Source organism: Plecotus auritus (assembly GCF_963455305.1).
Source record: "Plecotus auritus genome assembly, contig: SCAFFOLD_44, whole genome shotgun sequence".
Taxonomy (NCBI): Eukaryota; Metazoa; Chordata; class Mammalia; order Chiroptera; family Vespertilionidae; genus Plecotus; species Plecotus auritus.
Genome location: NW_027664317.1, coordinates 60,266 through 86,945, shown reverse-complemented (window position 1 = coordinate 86,945; position 26,680 = coordinate 60,266). Strand labels below are relative to the sequence as shown.

The following is a 26,680-nucleotide window of genomic DNA, read 5'->3' as shown; positions in this document are numbered from 1 at the left end:
AAAAAAAAAACTAATAGTGAAGAAAAAGAAAAGAAGAGAAATGGAGTAGTATACAGTCTCATGGCCCCTTCCCAGCACATAGGCCTTTTTTCATAGAACACTGTCAGCTTTCTGAAGAACAGGATGACCTTGTAAATAACATGGTCATCAATGGCATGATCCTGACGTTGCTTAGGAAAAACTGTTTTGTCTTGGGTTGCTTGCTCTGCAAAAACAGGATGTGGTTAATGTGCTTCAAAGTGGTCCTGCACAAAGGGTCGGGGCTGCTATGTGGACTCCCTGCATGGAGAATGGCAGAGCAGTCGCCCAGCCGGCTAATAAAGGCTCCCTAAATTTTAATTTGGTCTGGACTCCAGTGGCGTTAACTTGCGTTCGCTCCACAACAGTCTGTGCCTCTCTCCGTGTGCCAAAGGCTTGGGCGAGTGTTTGCAATTGCAAAGTCAGTTTTCTGGGTTTAGAGAATAAAAGCAAAGACAAAACAAAACCAAAATAACAGCAACACTGTGTTTCTCTCCCCAGAGCATCATGCTGCTGAGGCCGCCTTTCGCCTTTCCCGGCTGTGGTCTTAAGTCCAGACTCCCCAGCAGCCAGCCGCCTGTGGCTTTTCCTTTTCACAGTAGGATGTTATGACTGCTGCTAGGGACCCAGTTTTGGTGCAACACAGTTTCCTCCTCTGCATCTCGTCCCGCTGTCCCACCACCCTTCTCAAATCCACATCCCCTTTCCCTACTGATCTCCGGGTGCCCTCTGCCATTCCTTGTTGCAAATGGTCTCCTCAGCTGTGTCTCATTCCTCAATTTCAGGTGCATGTTCTCAGAAGTAGTTGCATTTCCAGTTTGGCTCCAGGATGAGGTGTAGGACACTTTTGCTTATTTGGCCAACATTTTTTCCTTCCTCTTCCTTCTCTCTTATTTCCCTAGACCCGCCTCTCACCTCCCCCACCTCCACCCCAGCTGAATGCATGTCCAGCCCCACCCACTGCCACGCCCCGTCATTGTTACCTCAGCAGACCCAGCCAGGGTGGGTTTTCTGTCACTATGCCCTTGGCAGGAAGTGGCCACAGCAGATGGTGGGGACCAGGTTTCACTGAGGACCCTCCCTCTCTCCGTTCCCATTGACGGTTCTCCCCCACCAAGGGCATGAGGCTGGCAGGGGGTCCTGTCACCCTGAGGACGCCCCTCTTGCTGCTTGGGCTCTGGGTGCTGCTGGCTCCCGCCCAGTGTTCTCAAGGTCGTCCCTCCTGGCGCTACATCTCCTCCGAGGTGGTGATTCCCAGGAAGGAGCTACAGCATGGCAAAGCCGCGCTGGCAGCAGGCTGGCTCTCCTACAGCCTGAGGTTTGGGGGCCAGAGACACGTCCTCCACATGCGGCGCAAGAGACTGTTTTGGCCTGGACAGCTGGTGGTGATGACTCAGGATGACCAGGGGGCCTTGCAGGTGGACTACCCCTTTTTCCCTCTCGACTGTTACTACCTGGGCTACCTGGAGGACGTCCCTCTCTCCATGGTCACCGTGGACACGTGCTATGGGGGCCTGGAAGGCATCATGAAGGTGGACGACCTGGCCTATGAAATCAAACCCCTCAAGGATTCCCAGAGGTTTGAGCACATCGTTTCTCAGATCGTAGCCGACACCAATGCCACAGGACCCACGTCCATGCTGGGATACAAGGCAGAGAGGCACCCTCTGCTCTCCAAAGTGAACACCAGTGCAGCCTCCAGGGTCAGCAGTAAACTCTATTCATCCCACAAAGGAAACCTGAAAGCCTGCCTCATGAGTTCCAAATCCATTTATACTCTGTACAGAAATATGTCAGAAAACATCAAATTCCTAGTATATCTAGGGAGTTTAATGGACTCCATGTTCCGAGGCCTTGACATAAGGTACTACATCAGCATCATGGTCATTTATAATGTGGGGGATCCAACCGCTATGAACAACTTTTACGTGCCAAGTGGTCCATTTGCTCAGAATTATCAGAAAAACATTTTTACTCCTTTTCGGCCCTATTCAGGCTTGATGGTGCTTAAAGATGCACCCCACGAACTTAATTTCAATCCCGTTATGAACAGTTTGTGCTTTCACACCAGTCTGGTCTATGTGGGTCATCTGTACAGACATGTATTATTGTTGGCGGTTATAGCCACCCAGCAAGTTGGGAGGACAATGGGTTTGTATATCGATGGAGATTTTTGTGTTTGCCAGCGAAGGACCACCTGCATCATGAGCAGGTACCCTGTGTTGACAGATGCCTTTAGCAACTGCTCCGTGTCACACCTACAAAACTCCTATAGTGCTGACCATGCAGAATGCGTCTACTTAACTGACATTGTCCATGCCAACGAAAGCCTGACAGTCACTCGATGTGGAAACTCTGTGGTGGAAGACAAAGAGCAGTGTGACTGTGGATCCTTCAAGGAGTGCTATAGCAACAGCTGCTGTAAAACTGACTGCAGCTTCACGCCTGGAAGCATTTGTAACAGCGAAATATGCTGCACAAACTGCACCTACACGCCCGCGGGGGTTCTCTGCAGACCGATCCAGAACATCTGTGACCTTCCGGAGTACTGCGTCGGGAAGGAAACGAACTGCCCCGGGAATTTTTATCTGCAAGATGGAACCCCGTGCACAGAGGACAGCTACTGCTATCATGGCAATTGTACCGACCGCAATGTACACTGCAAGGAGATCTTTGGGGAAGAGGCAGTGAAAGCTCCAGAATCCTGCTACGACATAAATTTAATGGCAAACCGATTCGGACACTGTAAAATTTCTCATGTGTTCAATCCAACCGCTTGTTATGCCCCACACAAACGGTGTGCACGCCTGCAATGTACCAACGTCACTTATATGCCTCGGCTGCAGGAACACGTGGCTTTCCATCAGACTTTCTGGAGAAACCACTGGTGTTTTGGACTTGGAACACACCGTGGAACAGAAGCAATCGACGTTGGTTTTGTGAAAACTGGTACCCCCTGTGGTAAAAAATTATTCTGTTATAAGGGCTTCTGCAATACTTCCATGGTAGACTTAAACTACAACTGCCCCCCTTCGAAATGCAACTACAGGGGTGTGTGCAACAACCAAGGGAACTGCCATTGCCATATAGGCTTGGACCCTCCCCTGTGTATAAACACTGGTGCTGGAGGGAGTGTGGACAGTGGACCCCCGCCAAGAAGAACTCGGACAGTGAGGACAAGTCCTATGTCAATGGTGTATTTGAGAGTCGCTTTTGGTCGCTTGTTTGCTCTCCTAGCTGCATTCCTCTTTGGTGTAGCCACAAATGTGAGAACTCTCCAGACCACTACAGTCACTGAAGTGCAAGTTCAAGAGTAAACATCAAGTCAGCCTTTGGACCCCTGTACAACTCAGGCAACATGAAGAAACACCTGAAAAAAGTCACCATAACCGGCTGGCAGAGCTCAAGCCCACACTTCTGAGCGGCTGCAGGGGTCCTGCCCCACATCCAGGGTGCGCACCGTGGATGTTTTCACACCATTCTCTCTGACAGCTTGCTGGCCAGCGTCTGCAATAAAGCTTGAGCACCGCACGTTGGCATCCTGTGCAGTTCTTGTAGGTGTGTGAGAGCCCTGAGTGAGCCTGAGACTTGGGTCTGAACAGGAGACCTGGTCAGTAGCTGACCTTGCGCTGTGGTCACCTGTCTCAGGATTAGTGACAGTGGCCACAGGTTCCTTTAGGACCAATTCCTGACAGTTCCCCACAGTCATGCTCTTGAGCACAGAGTGTCCCCCAGTCCCTAGGTAAGGTCTCTTTCTCTAAACAGGTTGGGTTCAGGGCAATGGTGTGCTCCCCCCCACCCCCCACCTTCCCTGACTGTTTCACAGGGCATGGCTGGGTGGGTGGGCTGAGAATGAGGGTTCCTTGTTTGGTAGTGACAGCTGAGCCCAGTGGAGAGCACCCTTCCCTGTGTGGAGGTGGACCAGTCAGTGTCACTGGGTCAGAAAGGAGGAAGAAGTGGCCCACCTGACTCTGGCCTCAGGGGAGCCTGCACATGTGGGCCTCTCCTCCCCCCTGTGCACTGCAGAGAGCAGCAGTGAGTGTGAGCTGAGTCCTGGGGAGGCACCAACACCCTCTTCCCCACAGGCCTGTGGGGCTGGAAACCTCCCTCCTCTGTGTCTTCATAGTTTTCCCGGACATGACATTGTACAATGTCATGTAAAACAGATGAAAGTATAATTTTACCTAAACACTTTAAAATTAGAAATTTCCTCCATGCAACACAGGAACATCATGTGGGATTTAAAAGCCAAAATTCCCACAAATTGGTGGACCTGGGTGTTGGTGGTGGTGTGTACAAAAGAGGCTATATGCTAACCTGATTAGTTCAGGGAAGGCCTGCATGGCGGTTGTACAAAATCAAAGACTTAAAATATCCACAAAAGTTTGTCTGAAAATTAAATATTTAACTACAAACAGGTTATGGTGGGTAGTCGTGTCCTAGGCCGATATTTTCCCTGACAAAGATCAACTTAGATCTTTACTGAACCCATTTGTCTTTTTGCCTCTAAGATAAAGTATTGGTGAAATGACTGGATAACTTGTAACTTTCCTTTTTTTCCCACCCCCAGACCCCTCAGGGCACAACAAATATCACCAGGACATTCTCTCATTGTTGTTCTTATTAAGTTAATTGCCAACTGTTAATTATGAAAAACTATCCTGTATCAGGGGTGGGCAAACTTTTTGACTCAAGGGCCACAATGGGTTCTTAAACTGGACCGGAGGGCCGGAACAAAAGCATGGATGGAGTGTTTGTGTGAACTAATATAAATTCAAAGTAAACATCATTACATAAAAGGGTAAGGTCTTTTTTTTTAATTTCAATAGTTTTATTCATTTCAAACATTTTAACAAGAAGAATGTAAACACTAATTATTATAATTTGAAACTTCAAAAAATGGAGGAATCATAGCACAATAACATACCTTATATTGAAGATGGCACAGGCAAAATAAAATTGCCTAACAAAGGAAAGGTACAAAATTAAATTAAAATTAAACTTAAATATAATAAAATAATTTAAAACTAAACTTTCAAATTAAACTTAAATATAATAAAGTAATTTAAAACTAAAACAAATAGAAAAGAACAAAATGTGTAAACAGTAAATTAAACATTTTCTTTAGTGCAACTTCCAAATTATGCCTGGGACGTAGCTGTAGATGGCAATGTAGACTGGGTTGAAAGGTTTTTGGTCTTTAAAACATCAACTTCAGTGGGAACAGTGTTGTTGGTCTCCTTTTTAGCTAATGCTCTGATACTGTGCTCTCCAGGGGCGTGTCTCCCTACATCACCAAGATAATGTGTCTAGCATTCCCAGGGTGATGTTGGGGGTGAAAGGTAAAGAATTTTGTTTACTTTATCTAGTCTGGGCAAATCCTGAACTTCTTAACTCCAGAGATTAAAAAGCAACAAAAGAAAATGGAGCTTCAGGAAAAAAGCAAACCCTAACTGAAAGAGTAAAGTTTTTTTTTTACAGCTGTCCGTTTTATCTTAACTCTCCAGAATCTTCCCCCTCCGCCAGTGATGGGAACAAGACCCTTAAACCTGTCCCAGAAAACAGCCCCGAGCTAAGAGCAGACAGAGCAAATAGTGCTCTGACAGATAAGAAAAGCAGGACATGAGATTATCAGATGGGACTGTTGACTGAAAACTTAGGCCCTGTCATTAAAAATGTTATTAACGAGCCCTGTTGGAATTTCCTGGCGGCTTTGTCCTCTCTTCCCCCTTCACATGTGTAACCCGCCACCCCCCGATGTATGGTTTTTGCCTATATATACTTGTAAGACTTTCTGCTCGGGGTTCGCCTCCTCTGCTCCCATGTGAGTTATGAGTTGAGCCCCAGCGCGCTGGAATAAAGCCTCTTGCTGTTTGCATCAAGTGACGCCTCCTGTGGATGATTGGGGTTGCCGTCGATCCGTGGGATAGAGTAAGGGTCTCCCTCTGGGGGTCTTACAGGGGTCGCGTCCTCGGGCATTACAAGGAGCCTCTGGAAGATTTAGAGGTTGTTCCTTCTACTGAATGGGCGGATATAAATACGGCCCGCGGGCCGTAGTTTGCCCAGGGCTGTCCTAGGCCAATATTTTCCCTGACAAAGATCAACTTAGATCTTTACTGAGCCATTTGTCTTTTTGCCTTTAAGATAACATACCTGTGAGATGTCTGGGTAACTTGTAACTTCATTTCCCCCTGCCCCACGCCCACCTGGAGCCCTCAGGGCAGCACAAATGGCACCCCCGACATTCCCTCATTGTGATTGTTATCAAGTGAATCATCAATTGTTAATTACATTGAAGTATCCTGCATTAATCTCTGTAAAAGAAGCCCATGCCCATCATTTCCCTTTTTACCCTATCCCAGAGGTTTCCCTACTTTGCTTTATCCCACCTCCTTAATCTATCACCAGTGAATTTCATATAACTCACCCACGTCCCTTTCCTTTGATTGCAATGTATAAATACAGATGTAACCATCCATTTTCCGGAGCATTATCTCAATTCCTTGAGGTTCTGGTTCCCTGCATATGTCGACAGTTTGGCTCAAATAAAATCACAAAAATTTTTTACAGGTTTCAATGTTTTTTGTTTTTTGTTTTGTTAACAGTATTTTCTCTAGAAAAGAAATAGTAGTTCAAAATATATATTGTGGTCCTTATATGTACTACATGTAGTAAAATTTCAATGTAGGATATAATATTTTATTGGTCTAATTTAAAAAGGAGGATTAATTCTATGGTCTGAACCAAATTTTTTTAAAAAATATATTTTATTGGATTTTTACAGAGAGGAAGGGAGAGGGAGAGAGAGTTAGAAACATTGATGAGAGAGAAACATCAATCAGCTGTCTCCTGCTTACCCTGTACTGAGGCTGTGCCTGCAACCAAGGTACATGACCTTGACCACAATCAAACCTGGGACCCTTGAGTTTGCAGGCCAACACTCTATCCACTGAGACAAACCGGTTAGTGCTAAACCAAATTTTTAATATAAAAACCAGTTTAAATTTAATTAATCTCTTTTAGAATAATTACAAAAAGTATATAATATAATTTTTGGGTTATATACTCTGAGTGGCCAGTTTATTATGATCTCTGAACACATAATAATCTGGCCACTCAGTGTAGACTGACCACAGAGTTGGCATTTTAAAATAAGTGTTTCCATATATAAGAACTGCATTGTGGGTAGTTATAAAGAAGCAGAGGACTTACTAGCCAGAGGCTGGGGGCCACTATCTCCTGGTCCCTTGACATATCAAGATTTGCAAGCTTTCCCTTATACATAAGTACACTGAGCGGCCAGATTATTATGTGTTCAGAGATCATAGTAATCTAGCCACTCAGTGTATATTTGATAGTCTTTCCAAGTTAAATTTCAAGTCTTTAACCAAGAAATAGCTTTGGGACATTTCAAGGGCCCAGAAGTGATTCAAGGATTTACTCTCTTCTTCTTCTTTTTCTTCTTCTTCTTCTTCTTCTTCTTTTATTTAAATATATTTTATTGATTTTTTTACAGAGAGAAAGGGATGGGGATAGAGAGTTAGAAACATCAATGAGAGAGAAACATGGATCAGCTGCCTTCTACACACCCCCTACTGGGGATGTGCTCTGCAACCAAGGTACATGCCCTTGACTGAAATTGAACCTGGGGCCTTTCAGTCCACAGGCCGACGCTCTCTCCAGTGAGCCAAACCAGTTAGGGCTACTCTCTTTTCAAAAGAAATATTTTTGAACTAAAGTAGGCCGATCTAATATACTTGAAATCATGTGGGAAGTTTTATCAAATAAAAATTAATAACTGTGTTCTATTTGTATACATATATTTTAAATGCTATAAAAGTCTCAACTTCTATGGGAGGGCAAGGCAAAGATGCTGAATACTTCTTAAGCAAAACCAGATTATTCATCAATGGAATTTTAAAACAGAAAGCCCCAAACAGCCTGCTCTTTAGATAGGCTGAGGGATGGAGCAGCATCTGTACTTCATAGGTCAAATGTATAAGTTTGCTTACTTTACTTTTTCAATAGAAATACTTATTTTAATTACTTAATAAATTAGCTTTTCACAATATAATCAAGGTCTCATATAAACTCAGTTATATGCGAAGCCAATATTTTATAAGCAATTGGGTATAACAAAGTCCAAAGTAAAATTTGCATACATATGCAAGTGAGCTCTAGCCAAAAAGAATGCTGTTTAAAGGTAAATTTTAAGCTTAATAGAAAGGAGAAATTTTAAAATCTCATCTGCTGCTATTTACAAAGTAAACTAAACATTATTATTCAAACATTAAATCTCACCATTAATAAGACACCATAAGTAGAAAAAGAGTTACTTTTACTTGATATGTATGCATTGCAGTATTGGCTAGCATCTCTCTCTCCTATTGGTATTTCTGAAAAGCAACCAAGTTTGTTCCTCTGTTTTAAAGAAAGAAAAAGGATTTTAAAAGAAACTCCCTAAATGTGGCCTAGAAATTACTATGGGAGAAAAAACAGATTATCAAGGAATGTCCCCTTTGCATGTTACATCTGCCTCAAGGGCCTCTAAAATCCCAACTTAGAAAACAAAATAAGGGGAAATAGTGAAGAAATCTCCTGTAAGTAAACTACATCAAGCCTTAATTATTTTAAATTTTTCACTTGTAATGCTGATGGCAAGATACCCATGGAATTACACTGGTGTCAGAATAAGCCAAAGGAAAATGGACTGGTTAAATGGAAAGATCCTGAGTCTGGTTTATGGACGGGTCCCTTTATTAACCTATGGTTGAGGATTTGCGTGTGTATTTCCAGAAAACTCCTCCAAATCCGTGTGGATTCTTGCAAGGAACATTCAACATGGTTCCTAGAGAGGAACCTACCAGACTATTCCAACCACAGATAGCAGTAGACCCAAGCAACACGCTGACAAGGCAGAGGAGAAACAGTCCAGCGATGGGGGATGATGGTAAAGACACCTTGCCATGCTAGCAGTCATCAGCTGTGTGTTGGTGCAGGTTGCTCTGGACAAAGCCAGTGAAGGATGGACCTGCAGTGCATGTTTCTCTTTCCTGCCGAGACCACAGACCTCATCTTATCCCAGGCGAAATCTGACCTTTCCTTGAGGAGGTGCAGAGCTCCTCTGAAACTGCATGCTCGTGCCACTTGGGGACCAGTGTTCCCCGGTTTGCAGCTGTTCGCTGGGTGCCGTTGTCGTATATTCCTGGGATTTTCAGGTTTTCGACAACATCCACTCTCCCCTTCAAGATGGCGTGATCTCCGTGTCAAAGCCGGTCACTCCGGGAGGGATCCCAGCAGCAGTGGAGGTAGCCCAGTCAGGGGGACCCTGTCTGGCAATCCCTCACAGTCCCCTGGAGTGTAGCTGTCCCTCACTCACAAACAAACACTCCCCATGGGACCACACACCCTCCCTTCGTTCTCTCACTCGCTCATTATCTTGTAGTCTGCCTTCCCGTCGGCAGCCATCTTCCTTCCTCCTTTATCTCTTGTTATGGCCTTCACTTTGAGGTCTCTTTTGTCAGATATAAGTATTGCTACCCCAGCTTTCTTTTTTTTTTCATTTACGTTTGCCTGAAACATTTTTCCATCCCTTCTCTTTCAGGCTGTGTGAGTCTTTTGCTCTAAGGTGGATGTCTTATAGACAGCTTATAATAGGGGTCATGTTTTCTTATCCATTCAGCTACCCTATGTTGTTTTATTGGAGTATTTGATTCATTTACAGTTAATGTTATTATCGGCTAGAATACCAACGTGTAAAATCATGCAGCCCCGTTCACCCACGCAGTCTCGCTGTGCTTGCAGCCCCGCCCACCTGCTCCCCCCACATGCTGCGCTCGTGTCCCCACCCACCCGCATGTGCAGCCTCGCTCACAGCCCTGCCCACCCACACTGGTGTCAAGTCCCCACCGGTGCTTGCGCACTCAGCCTCCTGGTGATCAGTCTTTGGTCATTCTGCCATGATTTTTATGTTAGAGATAGGTACTGGTTTGTTTCCATTTTTATTCTTAATGCCATGTTCCCTATTCCCTTTCTATTTCTTCTTTTTACAACAATCCGTTTAGCATTTCTTTCATTTTTGGCTTGGTGCTTATAAACTCCCTTAGCCTTCTTTTTTCCTGTGAAGCTCCTGATTTCACCTTCAATTTTGAATGATAGCCTGGCTGAATAGAGTACTCTTGGATTCAGTCCTTGCTTTGCATCACTTTGTATACTTCATTCTATTCCTTTCTGGTCTGATGTATTTCTGCTGAGAAATCCATTGATAGTCTAATGGGAGATCCTTGTAGGCATCTTTCTGTCTCTCTCTGTCAGCTTTTAAGATTCTTGTTTTGTCATTGACATTTGCCAATTTAATTATAAAGTATCTTGGTTTGTTTTTTTGGGGGTTCATCTTGTTTGGGGCTCTGTGCTTCTTGGACTTATGTGACTTTTTTCTTCCAAAGTCAGGGAAGTTTTCTGTCATTATATCTTCAAACAGGTTTTCTATTTCTTGCTCTGCTCCCTCTCCTTCTTGAGTCCCTATTATGCATATGTTGTTCCAGTTCATGTTTTCCCAGAGTTCCCTTAGACCAGCCGTGGGCAAACTACGGCCCGCAGGCCGGATCTGGCCCGTTCGGCTGTTCTATCTGTCCCGTGGAGCCGAAAGAGCGGAGGGTTCTCTTGCTCTCCCCTCCACTCCTTTACTTTGGATTTATATTATTTCACACAAACACTCCATCCATGCTTTTGTTCCGGCACTCCATTCCAGTTTAAGAACCCATTGTGGCCCTCGAGTCAAAAAGTTTGCCCACCCCTGCCTTAGAATCTCCTCCTGCTTTTCAATTTTTTTCCAGTTGCTGCTCTGGTTGTTGGGTTTTTTTTTCTACCTTGTCTTTTAACTCACTGATTCAGTCCTCTGCTTCTTCTACTGTTGAATCTTCCATTGTGTTCATTATTGCAGCTATGTCATGCTTCTTTTCCTCTTGATTCTTACACATGTTGGTGAATTTCTCATCCAGTCATCTGAGCATCCTTATAACCATTTCTCTGAATTCTTTCTCTGACAAATTGCTTGCCTACACTTCATTTAGTTCCTTTTCTGGTGATTCCTCTTTTTCTTTCATTTGGGGGTTGTTTCTTTGCCTCCCCATTTTGATGTTCCTTTGTAATTGTTTGATGTATTAGATCAAACTGCTAAGCCACCCAGATTTTTTGAATTTGTCTTACATAGTAGATGTTTTGTGGGACCCAGTGGTGCAGTCTCTCGGGTCTCCTGGGATGGGTGTTCTATAGAGGACCCCTGCTTGAAATATTGGTTTCTCCTGATGTATTTGGGTCTTGAATGTTATTGTCCAATTTGTAGGTGAAATCTCATCTCAGGGTGTCTGATTATGTGGCTTGCTCGCTACCACATTGTGCCAGCCATTGTGGAGGCACTGATCCAACAGCGCACAAAATACAACATGTTAGGACACAACTCAGAAGGAACAGAACATGAATGTACACAAGACACCTATATCCCTAACAAAAGTGACCACCAGAGAAAAGAGGATTATTAAAGAGAAAAGAGAGTCAGTTGATAGTGAGTGGGCAAAAAAGAAAGATTACGGGGAGAAAATATAACAAAACACACAAATAAACCAAAAAGCGTAAAGAAAAAATACCCTGAGAAAAAGTGGGGGGGAGTAGAATCTGTAGATGCAGAGTTTAAATAGAAAAATGAGGTTAAGGAATTGGATGAAGAGGGGAAGAACCACCGTTTAGAATAGAGGAGAGAAAAGGAAATTAGAAGACTAGAAAAAAATGTTTTAAAAAGGTTTAAAAAAAATTAAAAAGGGAGACTAGAGGAGAGAGCAGATAGGCCTAAATTTAGGAAGTGAAACAAGTTGAAAAAATTAGGAGAAGAGAAAGAAAAAAAACACGAATACTGAAGAAAAAGAAAAAGGAGAAATGGAGTAGGATATGGTCTAATGGCCCCTTCCCAGCACGTAGGCCTTTTTTCATAGAACACTGTCAGCTTTCTGAAGAACAGGATGACCCTGTAAATAACATGGTCATCAATGGCATGATCCTGACATTGCTTAGGAAAAACTGTTTTGTCTTGGGTTGCTTGCTCTGCAAAAACAGGATGTGGTTAATGTGCTTCAAAGTGGTCCTGCACAAAGGGTCGGGGCTGCTATGTGGACTCCCTGCATGGAGAATGGCAGAGCAGTCGCCCAGCCGGCTAATAAAGGCTCCCTAAATTTTAATTTGGTCTGGACTCCAGTGGCCGTTAACTTGCGTTCGCTCCACAACAGTCTGTGCCTCTCTCCCTGTGCCAAAGCCTTGGGCGAGTGTTTGCAATTGCAAAGTCAGTTTTCTGGGTTTAGAGAATAAAAGCAAAGACAAAACAAAACCAAAATAAGAGCAAAACTGTGTTTCTCTCCCCACAGCATCATGCTGCTGAGGCCGCCTTTCGCCTTTCCCGGCTGTGGTCTTAAGTCCAGACTCCCCAGCAGCCAGCTGCCTGTGGCTTTTCCTTTTCACAGTAGGATGTTATGACTGCTGCTAGGGACCCAGTTTTGGTGCAACACAGTTTCCTCCTCTGCATCTCGTCCCGCTGTCCCACCACCCTTCTCAAATCCACATCCCCTTTCCCTACTGATCTCCGGGTGCCCTCTGCCATTCCTTGTTGCAAATGGTCTCCTCAGCTGTGTCTCATTCCTCAATTTCAGGTGCATGTTCTCAGAAGTAGTTGCATTTCCAGTTTGGCTCCAGGATGAGGTGTAGGACACTTTTGCTTATTTGGCCAACATTTTTTCCTTCCTCTTCCTTCTCTCTTATTTCCCTAGACCCGCCTCTCACCTCCCCCACCTCCACCCCAGCTGAATGCATGTCCAGCCCCACCCACTGCCACGCCCCGTCATTGTTACCTCAGCAGACCCAGCCAGGGTGGGTTTTCTGTCACTATGCCCTTGGCAGGAAGTGGCCACAGCAGATGGTGGGGACCAGGTTTCACTGAGGACCCTCCCTCTCTCCGTTCCCATTGACGGTTCTCCCCCACCAAGGGCATGAGGCTGGCAGGGGGTCCTGTCACCCTGAGGACGCCCCTCTTGCTGCTTGGGCTCTGGGTGCTGCTGGCTCCCGCCCAGTGTTCTCAAGGTCGTCCCTCCTGGCGCTACATCTCCTCCGAGGTGGTGATTCCCAGGAAGGAGCTACAGCATGGCAAAGCCGCGCTGGCAGCAGGCTGGCTCTCCTACAGCCTGAGGTTTGGGGGCCAGAGACACGTCCTCCACATGCGGCGCAAGAGACTGTTTTGGCCTGGACAGCTGGTGGTGATGACTCAGGATGACCAGGGGGCCTTGCAGGTGGACTACCCCTTTTTCCCTCTCGACTGTTACTACCTGGGCTACCTGGAGGACGTCCCTCTCTCCATGGTCACCGTGGACACGTGCTATGGGGGCCTGGAAGGCATCATGAAGGTGGACGACCTGGCCTATGAAATCAAACCCCTCAAGGATTCCCAGAGGTTTGAGCACATCGTTTCTCAGATCGTAGCCGACACCAATGCCACAGGACCCACGTCCATGCTGGGATACAAGGCAGAGAGGCACCCTCTGCTCTCCAAAGTGAACACCAGTGCAGCCTCCAGGGTCAGCAGTAAACTCTATTCATCCCACAAAGGAAACCTGAAAGCCTGCCTCATGAGTTCCAAATCCATTTATACTCTGTACAGAAATATGTCAGAAAACATCAAATTCCTAGTATATCTAGGGAGTTTAATGGACTCCATGTTCCGAGGCCTTGACATAAGGTACTACATCAGCATCATGGTCATTTATAATGTGGGGGATCCAACCGCTATGAACAACTTTTACGTGCCAAGTGGTCCATTTGCTCAGAATTATCAGAAAAACATTTTTACTCCTTTTCGGCCCTATTCAGGCTTGATGGTGCTTAAAGATGCACCCCACGAACTTAATTTCAATCCCGTTATGAACAGTTTGTGCTTTCACACCAGTCTGGTCTATGTGGGTCATCTGTACAGACATGTATTATTGTTGGCGGTTATAGCCACCCAGCAAGTTGGGAGGACAATGGGTTTGTATATCGATGGAGATTTTTGTGTTTGCCAGCGAAGGACCACCTGCATCATGAGCAGGTACCCTGTGTTGACAGATGCCTTTAGCAACTGCTCCGTGTCACACCTACAAAACTCCTATAGTGCTGACCATGCAGAATGCGTCTACTTAACTGACATTGTCCATGTCAACGAAAGCCTGACAGTCACTCGATGTGGAAACTCTGTGGTGGAAGACAAAGAGCAGTGTGACTGTGGATCCTTCAAGGAGTGCTATAGCAACAGCTGCTGTAAAACTGACTGCAGCTTCACGCCTGGAAGCATTTGTAACAGCGAAATATGCTGCACAAACTGCACCTACACGCCCGCGGGGGTTCTCTGCAGACCGATCCAGAACATCTGTGACCTTCCGGAGTACTGCGTCGGGAAGGAAACGAACTGCCCCGGGAATTTTTATCTGCAAGATGGAACCCCGTGCACAGAGGACAGCTACTGCTATCATGGCAATTGTACCGACCGCAATGTACACTGCAAGGAGATCTTTGGGGAAGAGGCAGTGAACGCTCCAGAATCCTGCTACAGCATGAATTTACTGGCAAACCGATTTGGACACTGTAAAATTTCTCATGTGTTCAATCCAACCGCTTGTTATCCCACTCACAAACTGTGTGCACGCCTGCAATGTACCAACGTCACTTACATGCCTCGGCTGCAGGAACACGTGGCTTTCCATCAGACTTTCTGGAGAAACCACTGGTGTTTTGGACTTGGAACACACCGTGGAACAGAAGCAATCGATGTTGGTTTTGTGAAAACTGGTACCCCCTGTGGTAAAAAAATCTTCTGTTATAAGGGCTCCTGCAATACTTCCATGGCAGACTTAAACTACAACTGCCCCCCTTCGAAATGCAACTACAGGGGTGTGTGCAACAACCAAGGGAACTGCCATTGCCATATAGGCTTGGACCCTCCCCTGTGTATAAACACTGGTGCTGGAGGGAGTGTGGACAGTGGACCCCCGCCAAGAAGAACTCGGACAGTGAGGACTAGTCCTATGTCAATGGTGTATTTGAGAGTCGCTTTTGGTCGCTTGCTTGCCCTCATAGCTGCATTCCTCTTCGGTGTAGCCACAAATGTGAGAACTCTCCAGACCACTACAGTCACTGAAGTGGAAGTTCAAAAGTAAACATCAAGTCAGCCTTCAGACCCCTGTACAACTCAGGCAACATGAAGAAACACCTGAAAAAAGTCACCATAACAGGCTGGCAGAGCTCAAGCCCACACTTCTGAGCGGCTGCAGGGGTCCTGCCCCACATCCAGGGTGCTCACCCTGGATGTTTTCACACCACTCTCTCTGACAGCTCGCTGGCCAGCCTCTGCAATAAAGCTTGAGCACCGCACGTTGGCATCCTGTGCAGTTCTTGTAGTTGTGTACGAGCCCTGAGTGAGCCTGAGACTTGGGTCTGAACAGGAGACCTGGTCAGCAGCTGACCTTGCGCTGTGGTCACCTGTCCCAGGATTAGTGACAGTGGCCACAGGTTCCTTTAGGACCAATTCCTGACAGTTCCTCACAGTCATGCTCTTGAGCACAGAGTGTCCCCCCAGTCTCTAGGTAAGGTCTCTTTCTCTAAACAGGTTGGGTTCAGGGCAATGGTGTGCTCCCCCCCTCACCCCCCACCTTCCCTGACTGTTTCACAGGGCATGGTTGGGTGGGTGGGCTGAGAATGAGGGTTCCTTGTTTGGTAGTGACAGCTGAGCCCAGTGGAGAGCACCCTTCCCTGTGTGGAGGCGGACCAGTCAGTGTCACTTGGTCAGAAAGGAGGAAGAAGTGGCCCACCTGACTCTGGCCTCAGGGGAGCCTGCACATGTGGGCCTCTCCTCCCCCCTGTGCACTGCAGAGAGCAGCAGTGAGTGTGAGCTGAGTCCTGGGGAGGCACCAACACCCTCTTCCCCACAGGCCTGTGGGGCTGGAAACCTCCCTCCTCTGTGTCTTCATAGTTTTCCCGGACATGACATTGTACAATGTCATGTAAAACAGGTGAAAGTATAATTTTACCTAAACACTTTAAAATTAGAAATTTTCTCCATGCAACACAGGAACATCATGTGGGATTTAAAAGCTAAAATTCCCACAAATTGGTGGACCTGGGTGTTGGTGGTGGTGTGTACAAAAGAGGCTATATGCTAACCTGATTAGTTCAGGGAAGGCCTGCATGGCGGTTGTACAAACTCAAAGACTTAAAATATCCACAAAAGTTTGTCTGAAAATTAAATATTTAACTACAAACAGGTTATGGTGGGTAGTCGTGTCCTAGGCCGATATTTTCCCTGACAAAGATCAACTTAGATCTTTACTGAACCCATTTGTGTTTTTGCCTCTAAGATAAAGTATTGGTGAAATGACTGGATAACTTGTAACTTTCCTTTTTTTCCCACCCCCAGACCCCTCAGGGAACAACAAATATCACCAGGACATTCTCTCATTGTTGTTCTTATTAAGTTAATTGCCAACTGTTAATTATGAAAAACTATCCTGTATCAGGGGTGGGCAAACTTTTTGACTTGAGTGCCACAATGGGTTCTTAAACTGGACCGGAGGGCCGGAACAAAAGCATGGATGGAGTGTTTGTGTGAACTAATATAAATTCAAAGTAAACATCATTACATAAAAGGGTAAGGTCTTTTTTTTTAATTTCAATAGTTTTATTCATCTCAAACATTTTAACAAGAAGAATGTAAACACTAATTATTATAATTTGAAACTTCAAAAAATGGAGGAATCATAGCACAATAACATACCTTATATTGAAGATGGCAAAGGCAAAATAAAATTGCCTAACAAAGGAAAGGTACAAAATTAAATTAAAATTAAACTTAAATATAATAAAATAATTTAAAACTAAACTTTTAAATTAAACTTAAATATAATAAAATAATTTAAAAGTAAAACAAATAGAAAAGAACAAAATGTGTAAACAGTAAATTAAACATTTTCTTTAGTGCAACTTCCAAATTATGCCGGGGACATAGATGTAGATGGCAATGTAGACTGAGTTGAAAGGTTTTTGGTCTTTAAAACATCAACTTCAGTGGGAACAGTGTTGTTGGTCTCCTTTTTAGCTAATGCTCTGATACTGTGCTTGCTCTCCAGGGGCGTGTCTCCCTACATCACTAAGATGACAACGTGTCTACGCATTCCCAGGGTGATGTCAGGGGACACGTCCGGGGGCATTACAAGGAGCCTCTGGAAGATTGAGAGGTTGTTCCTTCTACTGAATGGGGATATAAATCCGCCCACTCAGAAGAAGGAGCTGTGGCCGTGTTTCCTGACGATGCCATGTTAACACTGCTGCTGGTGAAGGAGTGGAGGGGAGAGCAACAGAACCCTCCGCTCTTTTGGCTCCATGGGCCGGATAGAACAGCCCCGAGGGCCATAGTTTGCCCATGGCTGTCCTAGGCCCATATTTTCCCTGACAAAGATCAACTTAGATCTTTACTGAGCCATTTCTTTTTGCCTTTAAGATAACATACCTGTGAGATGTCTGGGTAACTTGTAACTTCATTTCCCCCAGCCCCCCCCCCCCTGCCCCGCCCCAGCCCCCCCGCTCCCACCCGGAGCCCTCAGGGCACAACAAATGGCACCCCGGACATTCCTTCATTGTGATTGTTATCAAGTTAACCATCAATTGTTAATTACATTAAAGTATCCTGTATCCATCTCTGTAAAAGAATCCCATGCCCATCATTTCCCTTTTTACCCTATCCCAGAGGTTTCCCTACTTTGCTTTATCCCACCTCCTTAATCTATCACCAGTGAATGTCATATAACTCACCTACGACCCTTTCCTTTGATTGCAATGTATAAATACAGATGTAACCATCCATTTTCCGGAGCATGATCTAAATTCCTTGAGGTTCTGGTTCCCTGCATATGTCGACAGTTTGGCTCAAATAAAATCACAAAAATTTTTTACAGGTTTCAATGTTTTTTTTTTTGTTTTGTTTTATTTTTGTTAACAGTATTTTCTCTAGAAAAGAAATAGTAGTTCAAAATATATATTGTGGTCCTTATATGTACTACATGTAGTAAAATTTCAATGTAGGATATAATATTTTATTGGCCTAATTTAAAAAGGAGGATTAATTCTATGGTCTGAACCAAATTTTTTTTAAATATATTTTATTGAATTTTTACAGAGAGGAACGAAGAGGGAGAGAGAGTTAGAAACATTGATGAGAGAGAAACATCAATCAGCTGCCTCTTGCTTACCCTGTACTGAGGCTGTGCCTGCAACCAAGGTACATGACCTTGACCGGAATCAAACCTGGGACCCTTGAGTCTGCAGGCCAACACTCAATCCACTGAGCCAAACCGGTTAGTGCTAAACCAAATTTTTAATATAAAAACCAGTTTAAATTTAATTAATCTCTTAGAATAATTACAAAAAGTATATAATATAATTTTTGGGTTATATACACTGAGTGGCCAGTTTATTATGATCTCTGAACACATAATATAATCTGGCCACTCAGTGTAGACTGACCACAGAGTTGGCATTTTAAAATAAGTGTTTCCATATATAAGAACTGCATTGTGGGTAGTTAGCAAGAAGCAGAGGACTTACTAGCCAGAGGCTGGGGGCCACTATCTCCTGGTCCCTTGACATATCAAGATTTGCAAGCTTTCCCTTATACATAAGTACACTGAGTGGCCAGATTATTATGCGTTCAGAGATCATAGTAATCTAGCCACTCAGTGTATATTTGATAGTCTTTCCAAGTTAAATTTCAAGACTTTAACCAAGAAATAATTTTGGGACATTTCAAGGGCCCAGAAATGATTCAAGGATTTACTCTCTTCTTCCTTCTTCTTCTTCTTCCTTTTTTTTTTTTTTTAAATATATTTTATTGATTTTTTTACAGAGAGAAAGGGATAGGGATAGAGAGTTAGAAACATCGATGAGAGAGAAACATGGATCAGCTGCCTTCTACACACCCCCTACTGGGGATGTGCTCTGCAACCAAGGTACATGCCCTTGACTGGAATTGAACCTGGGGCCTTTCAGTCCACAGGCCGACGCTCTATCCAGTGAGCCAAACCAGTTAGGGCTACTCTCTTCTTAAAGAAATATTTTTGAACTAAATTAGGGCGATCTAATATACTTGAAATCATGTGGGAAGCTTTATCAAATAAAAATTAATAACTGTGTTCTATTTGTATACATATATTTTAAATGCTATAAAAGTCTCAACCTCTATGGGAGGGCAAGACAAAGAAGCTGAATACTTCTTAAGCAAAACCAAATTATTCAGCAATGGAATTTTAAAACAGAAAGCCTCAAACAGCCTGCTCTTTAGATAGGCCGAGGGATGGAGCAGCATTTGTACTTCATAGGTCAAATGTATAAGTTTGCTTACTTTACTTTTTCAATAGAAATACATATTTTAATTACTTAATAAATTAGCTTTTCACAATATAATCAAGGTCTCATATAAACTCAGTTATATGTGAAGCCAATATTTTATAAGCAATTGGGTCTAACAAAGTCCAAAGTAAAACTTGCATACATATGCAAGTGAGCAATAGCCAAAAAGAATGCTGTTTAAAAGTAAATTTTAAACTTAATAGAAAGGAGAAATTTTAAAATCTCAACTGCTGCTATTTACAAAGTAAACTAAACATTATTATTCAAACATTAAATCTCACCATTAATAAGACACCATAAGTAGAAAGAGAGTTACTTTTACTTGATATGTATGCATTGCAGTATTAGCTAGCATATCTCTCTCCTACTGGTATTTCTGAAAAGCAACCAAGTTTGTTCCTCTGTTTTAAAGAAAGAAAAAGGTTTTTAAAAGAAACTCCCTAAATGTGGCCTAGAAATTACTATGGGAGAAAAAACAGATTATCAAGGAATGTCCCCTTTGCATGTTACATCTGCCTCAAGGGCCTCTAAAATCCCAACTTAGAAAACAAAATAAGGGGAAATAGTGAAGAAATCTCCTGTAAGTAAACTACATCAAGCCTTAATTATTTTAAATTTTTCACTTGTAATGCTGATGGCAAGATACCCATGGAATTACACTGGTGTCAGAATAAGCCAAAGGAAAATGGACTGGTTAAATGGAAAGATCCTGAGTCTGGTTTATGGACGGGTCCCTTTATTAACCTATGGTTGAGGATTTGCGTGTGTATTTCCAGAAAACTCCTCCAAATCCGTGTGGATTCTTGCAAGGAACATTCAACATGGTTCCTAGAGAGGAACCTACCAGACTATTCCAACCACAGATAGCAGTAGACCCAAGCAACACGCTGACAAGGCAGAGGAGAAACAGTCCAGAGATGGGGGATGATGGTAAAGACTCCTTGCCATGCTAGCAGTCATCAGCTGTGTGTTGGTGCAGGTTGCTCTGGACAAAGCCAGTGAAGGATGGACCTGCAGTGCATGTTTCTCTTTCCTGCCCAGACCACAGACCTCACCTTATCCCAGGCGAAATCTGACCTTTCCTTGAGGAGGTAGAGCTCCTCTGAAACTGCTTGCTCTTGCCACTTGGGGACCAGTGTTCCCCGGTTTGCAGCTGTTCGCTGGGTGCCGTTGTCGTATATTCCTGGGATTTTCAGGTTTTCGACAACATCCACTCTCCCCTTCAATATGGCGTGATCTCCGCGTCAAAGCCGGTCACTCCGGGAGGGATCCCAGCAGCAGTGGAGGTAGCCCAGTCAGGGGAACCCTGTCTGGCAATCCCTCACAGTCCCCTGGAGTGTAGCTGTCCCTCACTCACAAACAAACACTCCCCATGGGACCATACACACTCCCTTCGTTCTCTCACTCGCTCATTATCTTGCAGTCTGCCTTCCCGTCGGCAGCCATCTTCCTTCCTCCTTTATCTCTTGTTATGGCCTTCACTTTGAGGTCTCTTTTGTCAGATATAAGTATTGCTACCCCAGCTTTCTTTTTTTTTTCATTTACGTTTGCCTGAAAAATTTTTCCATCCCTTCTCTTTCAGGCTGTGTGAGTCTTTTGCTCTAAGGTGGATGTCTTATAGACAGCTTATAATAGGGGTCATGTTTTCTTATCCATTCAGCTACCCTATGTTGTTTTATTGGAGTATTTGATTCATTTACAGTTAATGTTATTATTGGTTAGAATACCAACGTGTAAAATCATGCAGCCCCGTTCACCCACGCAGTCTCGCTGTGCTTGCAGCCCCGCCCACCAGCTCCCCCCACACGCCGCGCTCGTGTCCCCACCCACCCGCATGTGCAGCCTCGCTCACAGCCCTACCCACCCACAACTGGTGTCAAGTCCCCACCGGTGCTTGCGCACTCAGCCTCCTGGTGATCAGTCTTTGGTCATTCTGCCATGATTTTTATGATAGAGATAGGTACTGGTTTGTTTCCATTTTTATTCTTAATGCCATGTTCCCTATTCCCTTTCTATTCTTTTTACAACAATCCGTTTAGCATTTCTTTCATTTTTGGCTTGGTGCTTATAAACTCCCTTAGCCTTCTGTTTTCCTGTGAAGCTCCTGATTTCACCTTCAATTTTGAATGATAGCCTGGCTGAATAGAGTACTCTTGGATTCAGTCCTTGCTTTGCATCACTTTGTATACTTCATTCTATTCCCTTCTGGTCTGATGTATTTCTGCTGAGAAATCCGTTGATAGTCTAATGGGAGATCTTTGTAGGCATCTTTCTGTCTCTCTCTGTCAGCTTTTAAGATTCTTGTTTTGTCATTGACATTTGCCAATTTAATTATAAAGTGTCTTGGTTTGTTTTTTGGGGGGTTCATCTTGTTTGGGGCTCTGTGCTTCTTGGACTTATGTGACTTTTTTCTTCCAAAGTCAGGGAAGTTTTCTGTCATTATATCTTCAAACAGGTTTTCTATTTCTTGCTCTGCTCCCTCTCCTTCTGGAGTCCCTATTATGCATATGTTGTTCCAGTTCATGTTTTCCCAGAGTTCCCTTAGACCAGCCGTGGGCAAACTACGGCCCGCGGGCCGGATCCTGTCCGTTCGGCTGTTCTATCCGGCCCTCGGAGCCGAAAGAGCGGAGGGTTCTCTTGCTCTCCCCTCCGCTCCTTTACTTTGAATTTATATTATTTCACACAAACACTCCATCCATGCTTTTGTTCCGGCACTCCGTTCCAGTTTAAGAACCCATTGTGGCCCTCGAGTCAAAAAGTTTGCCCACCCCTGCCTTAGACTCTCCTCCTGCTTTTCAATTTTTTTCCGGTTGCTGCTCTGGTTGTTGGGTTTTTTTTTCTACCTTGTCTTTTAACTCACTGATTCAGTCCTCTGCTTCTTTTACTGTTGAATCTTCCATTGTGTTCATTATTGCAGCTATGTCATGCTTCTTTTTCTCTTGATTCTTACACATGTTGGTGAATTTCTCATCCAGTCATCTGAGCATCCTTATAACCATTACTCTGAATTCTTTCTCTGACAAATTGCTTGCCTACACTTCATTTAGTTCCTTTTCTGGTGATTCCTCTTTTTCTTTCATTTGGGGGTTGTTTCTTTGCCTCCCCATTTTGATGTTCCTTTGTAATTGTTTGATGTATTAGATCAAACTGCTAAGCCACCAAGATTTTTTGAATTTGTCTTATATAGTAGATGTTTTGTGGGACCCAGTGGTGCAGTCTCACGGGTCTCCTGGGATGGGTGTTCTATAGAGGACCCCTTTTTGAAATATTGGTTTCTCCTGATGTATTTGGGTCTTGAATGTTATTGTCCAATTTGTAGATGGACTCTCATCACAGGGTGTCTGATTATGTGGCTTGCTCCCTACCACATTGTGCCAGCCATTGTGGAGGCACTGATCGAACAGCACACAAAATACAACATGTCAGGACACAACTCAGAAGGAACAGAACATGAATGTACACAAGACACCTATATCCCTAACAAAAGTGACCACCAGAGAAAAGAGGATTATTAAAGAGGAAAGAGAGTCAGTTGATAGTGAGGGGGCCAAAAAGAAAGATTACGGGGAGAAAATATAACAAAACACACAAATAAACCAAAAAGGGTAAACAAAAAATACCCTGAAAAAAAGTGTGGGGGGATTAGAATCTGTAGATGCAGAGTTTAAATAGAGAAAATGAGGTTATGGAATTGGATGAATAGGGGAAGAACCACAGTTTAGAATAGAGGAGAGAAAAGGAAATTAGAGGACTAGAAAAAAAATGTTTTAAAAAGAATTAAAAAAAATTAAAAAGGGAGACTAGAGGAGAGAGCAGATAGGCCTGAATTTAGGAAGTGAAACAAGTTGAAAAAATTAGGAGAAGAGAAAGAAAAAAAAAAACGAATAGTGAAGAAAAAGAAAAGAGGAGAAATGGAGTAGGATGCGGTCTCATGGCCCCTTCCCAGCACGTAGGCCTTTTTTCATAGAACACCGTCAGCTTTCTGAAGAACAGGATGACCCTGTGAATAACATGGTCATCAATGGCATGATCCTGACGTTGCTTAGGAAAAACTGTTTTGTCTTGGGTTGCTTGCTCTGCAAAAACAGGATGTGGTTAATGTGCTTCAAAGTGGTCCTGCACAAAGGGTCGGGGCTGCTATGTGGACTCCCTGCATGGAGAATGGCAGAGCAGTCGCCCAGCCGGCTAATAAAGGCTCCCTAAATTTTAATTTGGTCTGGACTCCAGTGGCGTTAACTTGCGTTCGCTCCACAACAGTCTGTGCCTCTCTCCGTGTGCCAAAGGCTTGGGCGAGTGTTTGCAATTGCAAAGTCAGTGTTCTGTGTTTAGAGAATAAAAGCAAAGACAAAACAAAACCAAAATAACAGCAACACTGTGTTTCTCTCCCCAGAGCATCATGCTGCTGAGGCCGCCTTTCGCCTTTCCCGGCTGTGGTCTTAAGTCCAGACTCCCCAGCAGCCAGCCGCCTGTGGCTTTTCCTTTTCCCAGTAGGCTGTTATGACTGCTGCTAGGGACCCAGTTTTGGTGCAACACAGTTTCCTCCTCTGCATCTCGTCCCGCTGTCCCACCACCCTTCTCAAAACCACATCCCCTTTCCCTACTGATCTCCAGGTGCCCTCTGCCATGGCTTGTTGCAAATGGTCTCCTCAGCTGTGTCTCATTCCTCATTTCCAGGTGCATGTTCTCAGAAGTAGTTGTATTTCCAGTTTGGCTCCAGGATGAGGTATAGGACACTTTTGCTTATTTGGCCAACATTTTTTCCTTCTCTCTTATTTCCCTAGACCCGCCTCTCACCTCCCCTCCTTCCACCCCAGCTGAATGCATGTCCAGCCCCACCCACTGCCACGCCCTGTCATTGTTACCTCAGCAGACCCAGCCAGGGTGGGTTTTCTGTCACTATGCCCTTGGCAGGAAGTGGCCACAGCAGATGGTGGGGACCAGGTTTCACTGAGGACCCTCCCTCTCTCCGTTCCCATTAACGGTTCTCCCCACCAAGGGCATGAGGCTGGCAGGGGGTCCTGTCACCCTGAGGACACCCCTCTTGTTGCTTGGGCTCTGGGTGTTGCTGGCTCCCGCCCAGTGTTCTCAAGGTCGTCCCTCCTGGCGCTACATCTCCTCCGAGGTGGTGATTCCCAGGAAGGAGCTACACCATGGCAAAGCCGCGCTGGCAGCCGGCTGGCTCTCCTACAGCCTGAGGTTTGGGGGCCAGAGACACGTCCTCCACATGCGGCGCAAGAGACTGTTTTGGCCTGGACAGCTGGTGGTGATGACTCAGGATGACCAGGGGGCCTTGCAGGTGGACTACCCCTTTTTCCCTCTCGACTGTTACTACCTGGGCTACCTGGAGGACGTCCCTCTCTCCATGGTCACCGTGGACACGTGCTATGGGGGCCTGGAAGGCATCATGAAGGTGGACGACCTGGCCTATGAAATCAAACCCCTCAAGGATTCCCAGAGGTTTGAGCACATCGTTTCTCAGATCGTAGCCGACACCAATGCCACAGGACCCACGTCCATGCTGGGATACAAGGCAGAGAGGCACCCTCTGCTCTCCAAAGTGAACACCAGTGCAGCCTCCAGGGTCAGCAGTAAACTCTATTCATCCCACAAAGGAAACCTGAAAGCCTGCCTCATGAGTTCCAAATCCATTTATACTCTGTACAGAAATATGTCAGAAAACATCAAATTCCTAGTATATCTAGGGAGTTTAATGGACTCCATGTTCCGAGGCCTTGACATAAGGTACTACATCGGCATCATGGTCATTTATAATGTGGGGGATCCAACTGCTATGAACAACTTTTACGTGCCGAGTGGTCCATTTGCTCAGAATTATCAGAAAAACATTTTTACTCCTTTTCGGCCCTATTCAGGCTTGATGGTGCTTAAAGATGCACCCCATGAACTTAATTTCAATCCCGTTATGAACAGTTTGTGCTTTCACACCAGTCTGGTCTATGTGGGTCATCTGTACAGACATGTATTATTGTTGGCGGTTATAGCCACCCAGCAAGTTGGGAGAACAATGGGTTTGTATATCGATGGAGATTTTTGTGTTTGCCAGCGAAGGACCACCTGCATCATGAGCAGGTACCCTGTGTTGACAGATGCCTTTAGCAACTGCTCCGTGTCACACCTACAAAACTCCTATAGTGCTGACCATGCAGAATGCGTCTACTTAACTGACATTGTCCATGTCAACGAAAGCCTGACAGTCACTCGATGTGGAAACTCTGTGGTGGAAGACAAAGAGCAGTGTGACTGTGGATCCTTCAAGGAGTGCTATAGCAACAGCTGCTGTAAAACTGACTGCAGCTTCACGCCTGGAAGCATTTGTAACAGCGAAATATGCTGCACAAACTGCACCTACACGCCCGCGGGGGTTCTCTGCAGACCGATCCAGAACATCTGTGACCTTCCGGAGTACTGCGTCGGGAAGAAAACGAGCTGCCCCGGGAATTTTTATCTGCAAGATGGAACCCCGTGCACTGAGGACAGCTACTGCTATCACGGCAATTGTACGGACCGCAATGTACACTGCAAGGAGATCTTTGGGGAAGAGGCAGTGCACGCTCCAGAGAACTGCTACTTCATGAATATAAGGGGAAACCGATTCGGACACTGTAAAATTTCTCATGTGTTCAATCCAAGCGCTTGTGATTTAGCTCACGCATTGTGTGCACGCCTGCAATGTACCAACGTCACTTATATGCCTCGGCTTCAGGAACACGTGGCTTTCCATCAGTCTTTCATAGGAAACCACTGGTGTTTTGGACTTGGAACACACCGTGGAACAGAAGCAATCGACGTTGGTGTTGTGAAAACTGGTACCCCCTGTGCTGAAAAAATCTTCTGTTATAAGGGCTTCTGCAATACTTCCATGGCAGACTTAAACTACAACTGCCCCCCTTCGAAATGCAACTACAGGGGTGTGTGCAACAACCAAGGAAACTGCCATTGCCATATAGGCTCGGACCCTCCCCTGTGTATAAACACTGGTGCTGGAGGGAGTGTGGACAGTGGACCCCCGCCAAGAAGAACTCGAACAGTGAGGACAAGTCCTATGTCACTGGTGTATTTGAGAGTCGCTTTTGGTCGCTTGCTTGCCATCATAGCTGCATTCCTCTTCGGTGTAGCCACAAATGTGAGAACTGTCCAGACCACTACAGTCACTGAAGTGGAAGTTCAAGAGTAA

General features: G+C 44.8%; 3 protein-coding genes across 3 annotated transcripts; all 3 read left to right on the top strand.

Annotated features, from left to right (window-relative positions):
• Positions 1-1,139: 1,139 nt before the first annotated feature.
• Positions 1,140-3,335, top strand: LOC308240662 (disintegrin and metalloproteinase domain-containing protein 21-like; the record flags this gene model as incomplete). Its single annotated transcript, XM_080688746.1, has 1 exon — positions 1,140-3,335. One exon carries the CDS (start codon positions 1,140-1,142, stop codon positions 3,333-3,335), a length of 2,196 nt encoding a protein of 731 aa, XP_080544872.1.
• Positions 3,336-13,049: 9,714 nt separating this feature from the next.
• LOC308240661 (disintegrin and metalloproteinase domain-containing protein 21-like) lies at positions 13,050-15,245 on the top strand (the record flags this gene model as incomplete). The annotated part of the gene is made up of 1 exon (XM_080688745.1): positions 13,050-15,245. One exon carries the CDS (start codon positions 13,050-13,052, stop codon positions 15,243-15,245), a length of 2,196 nt encoding a protein of 731 aa, XP_080544871.1.
• A 9,239-nt stretch (positions 15,246-24,484) lies between these two features.
• On the top strand, positions 24,485-26,680 carry LOC308240660 (disintegrin and metalloproteinase domain-containing protein 21-like; the record flags this gene model as incomplete). The annotated part of the gene is made up of 1 exon (XM_080688744.1): positions 24,485-26,680. One exon carries the CDS (start codon positions 24,485-24,487, stop codon positions 26,678-26,680), a length of 2,196 nt encoding a protein of 731 aa, XP_080544870.1.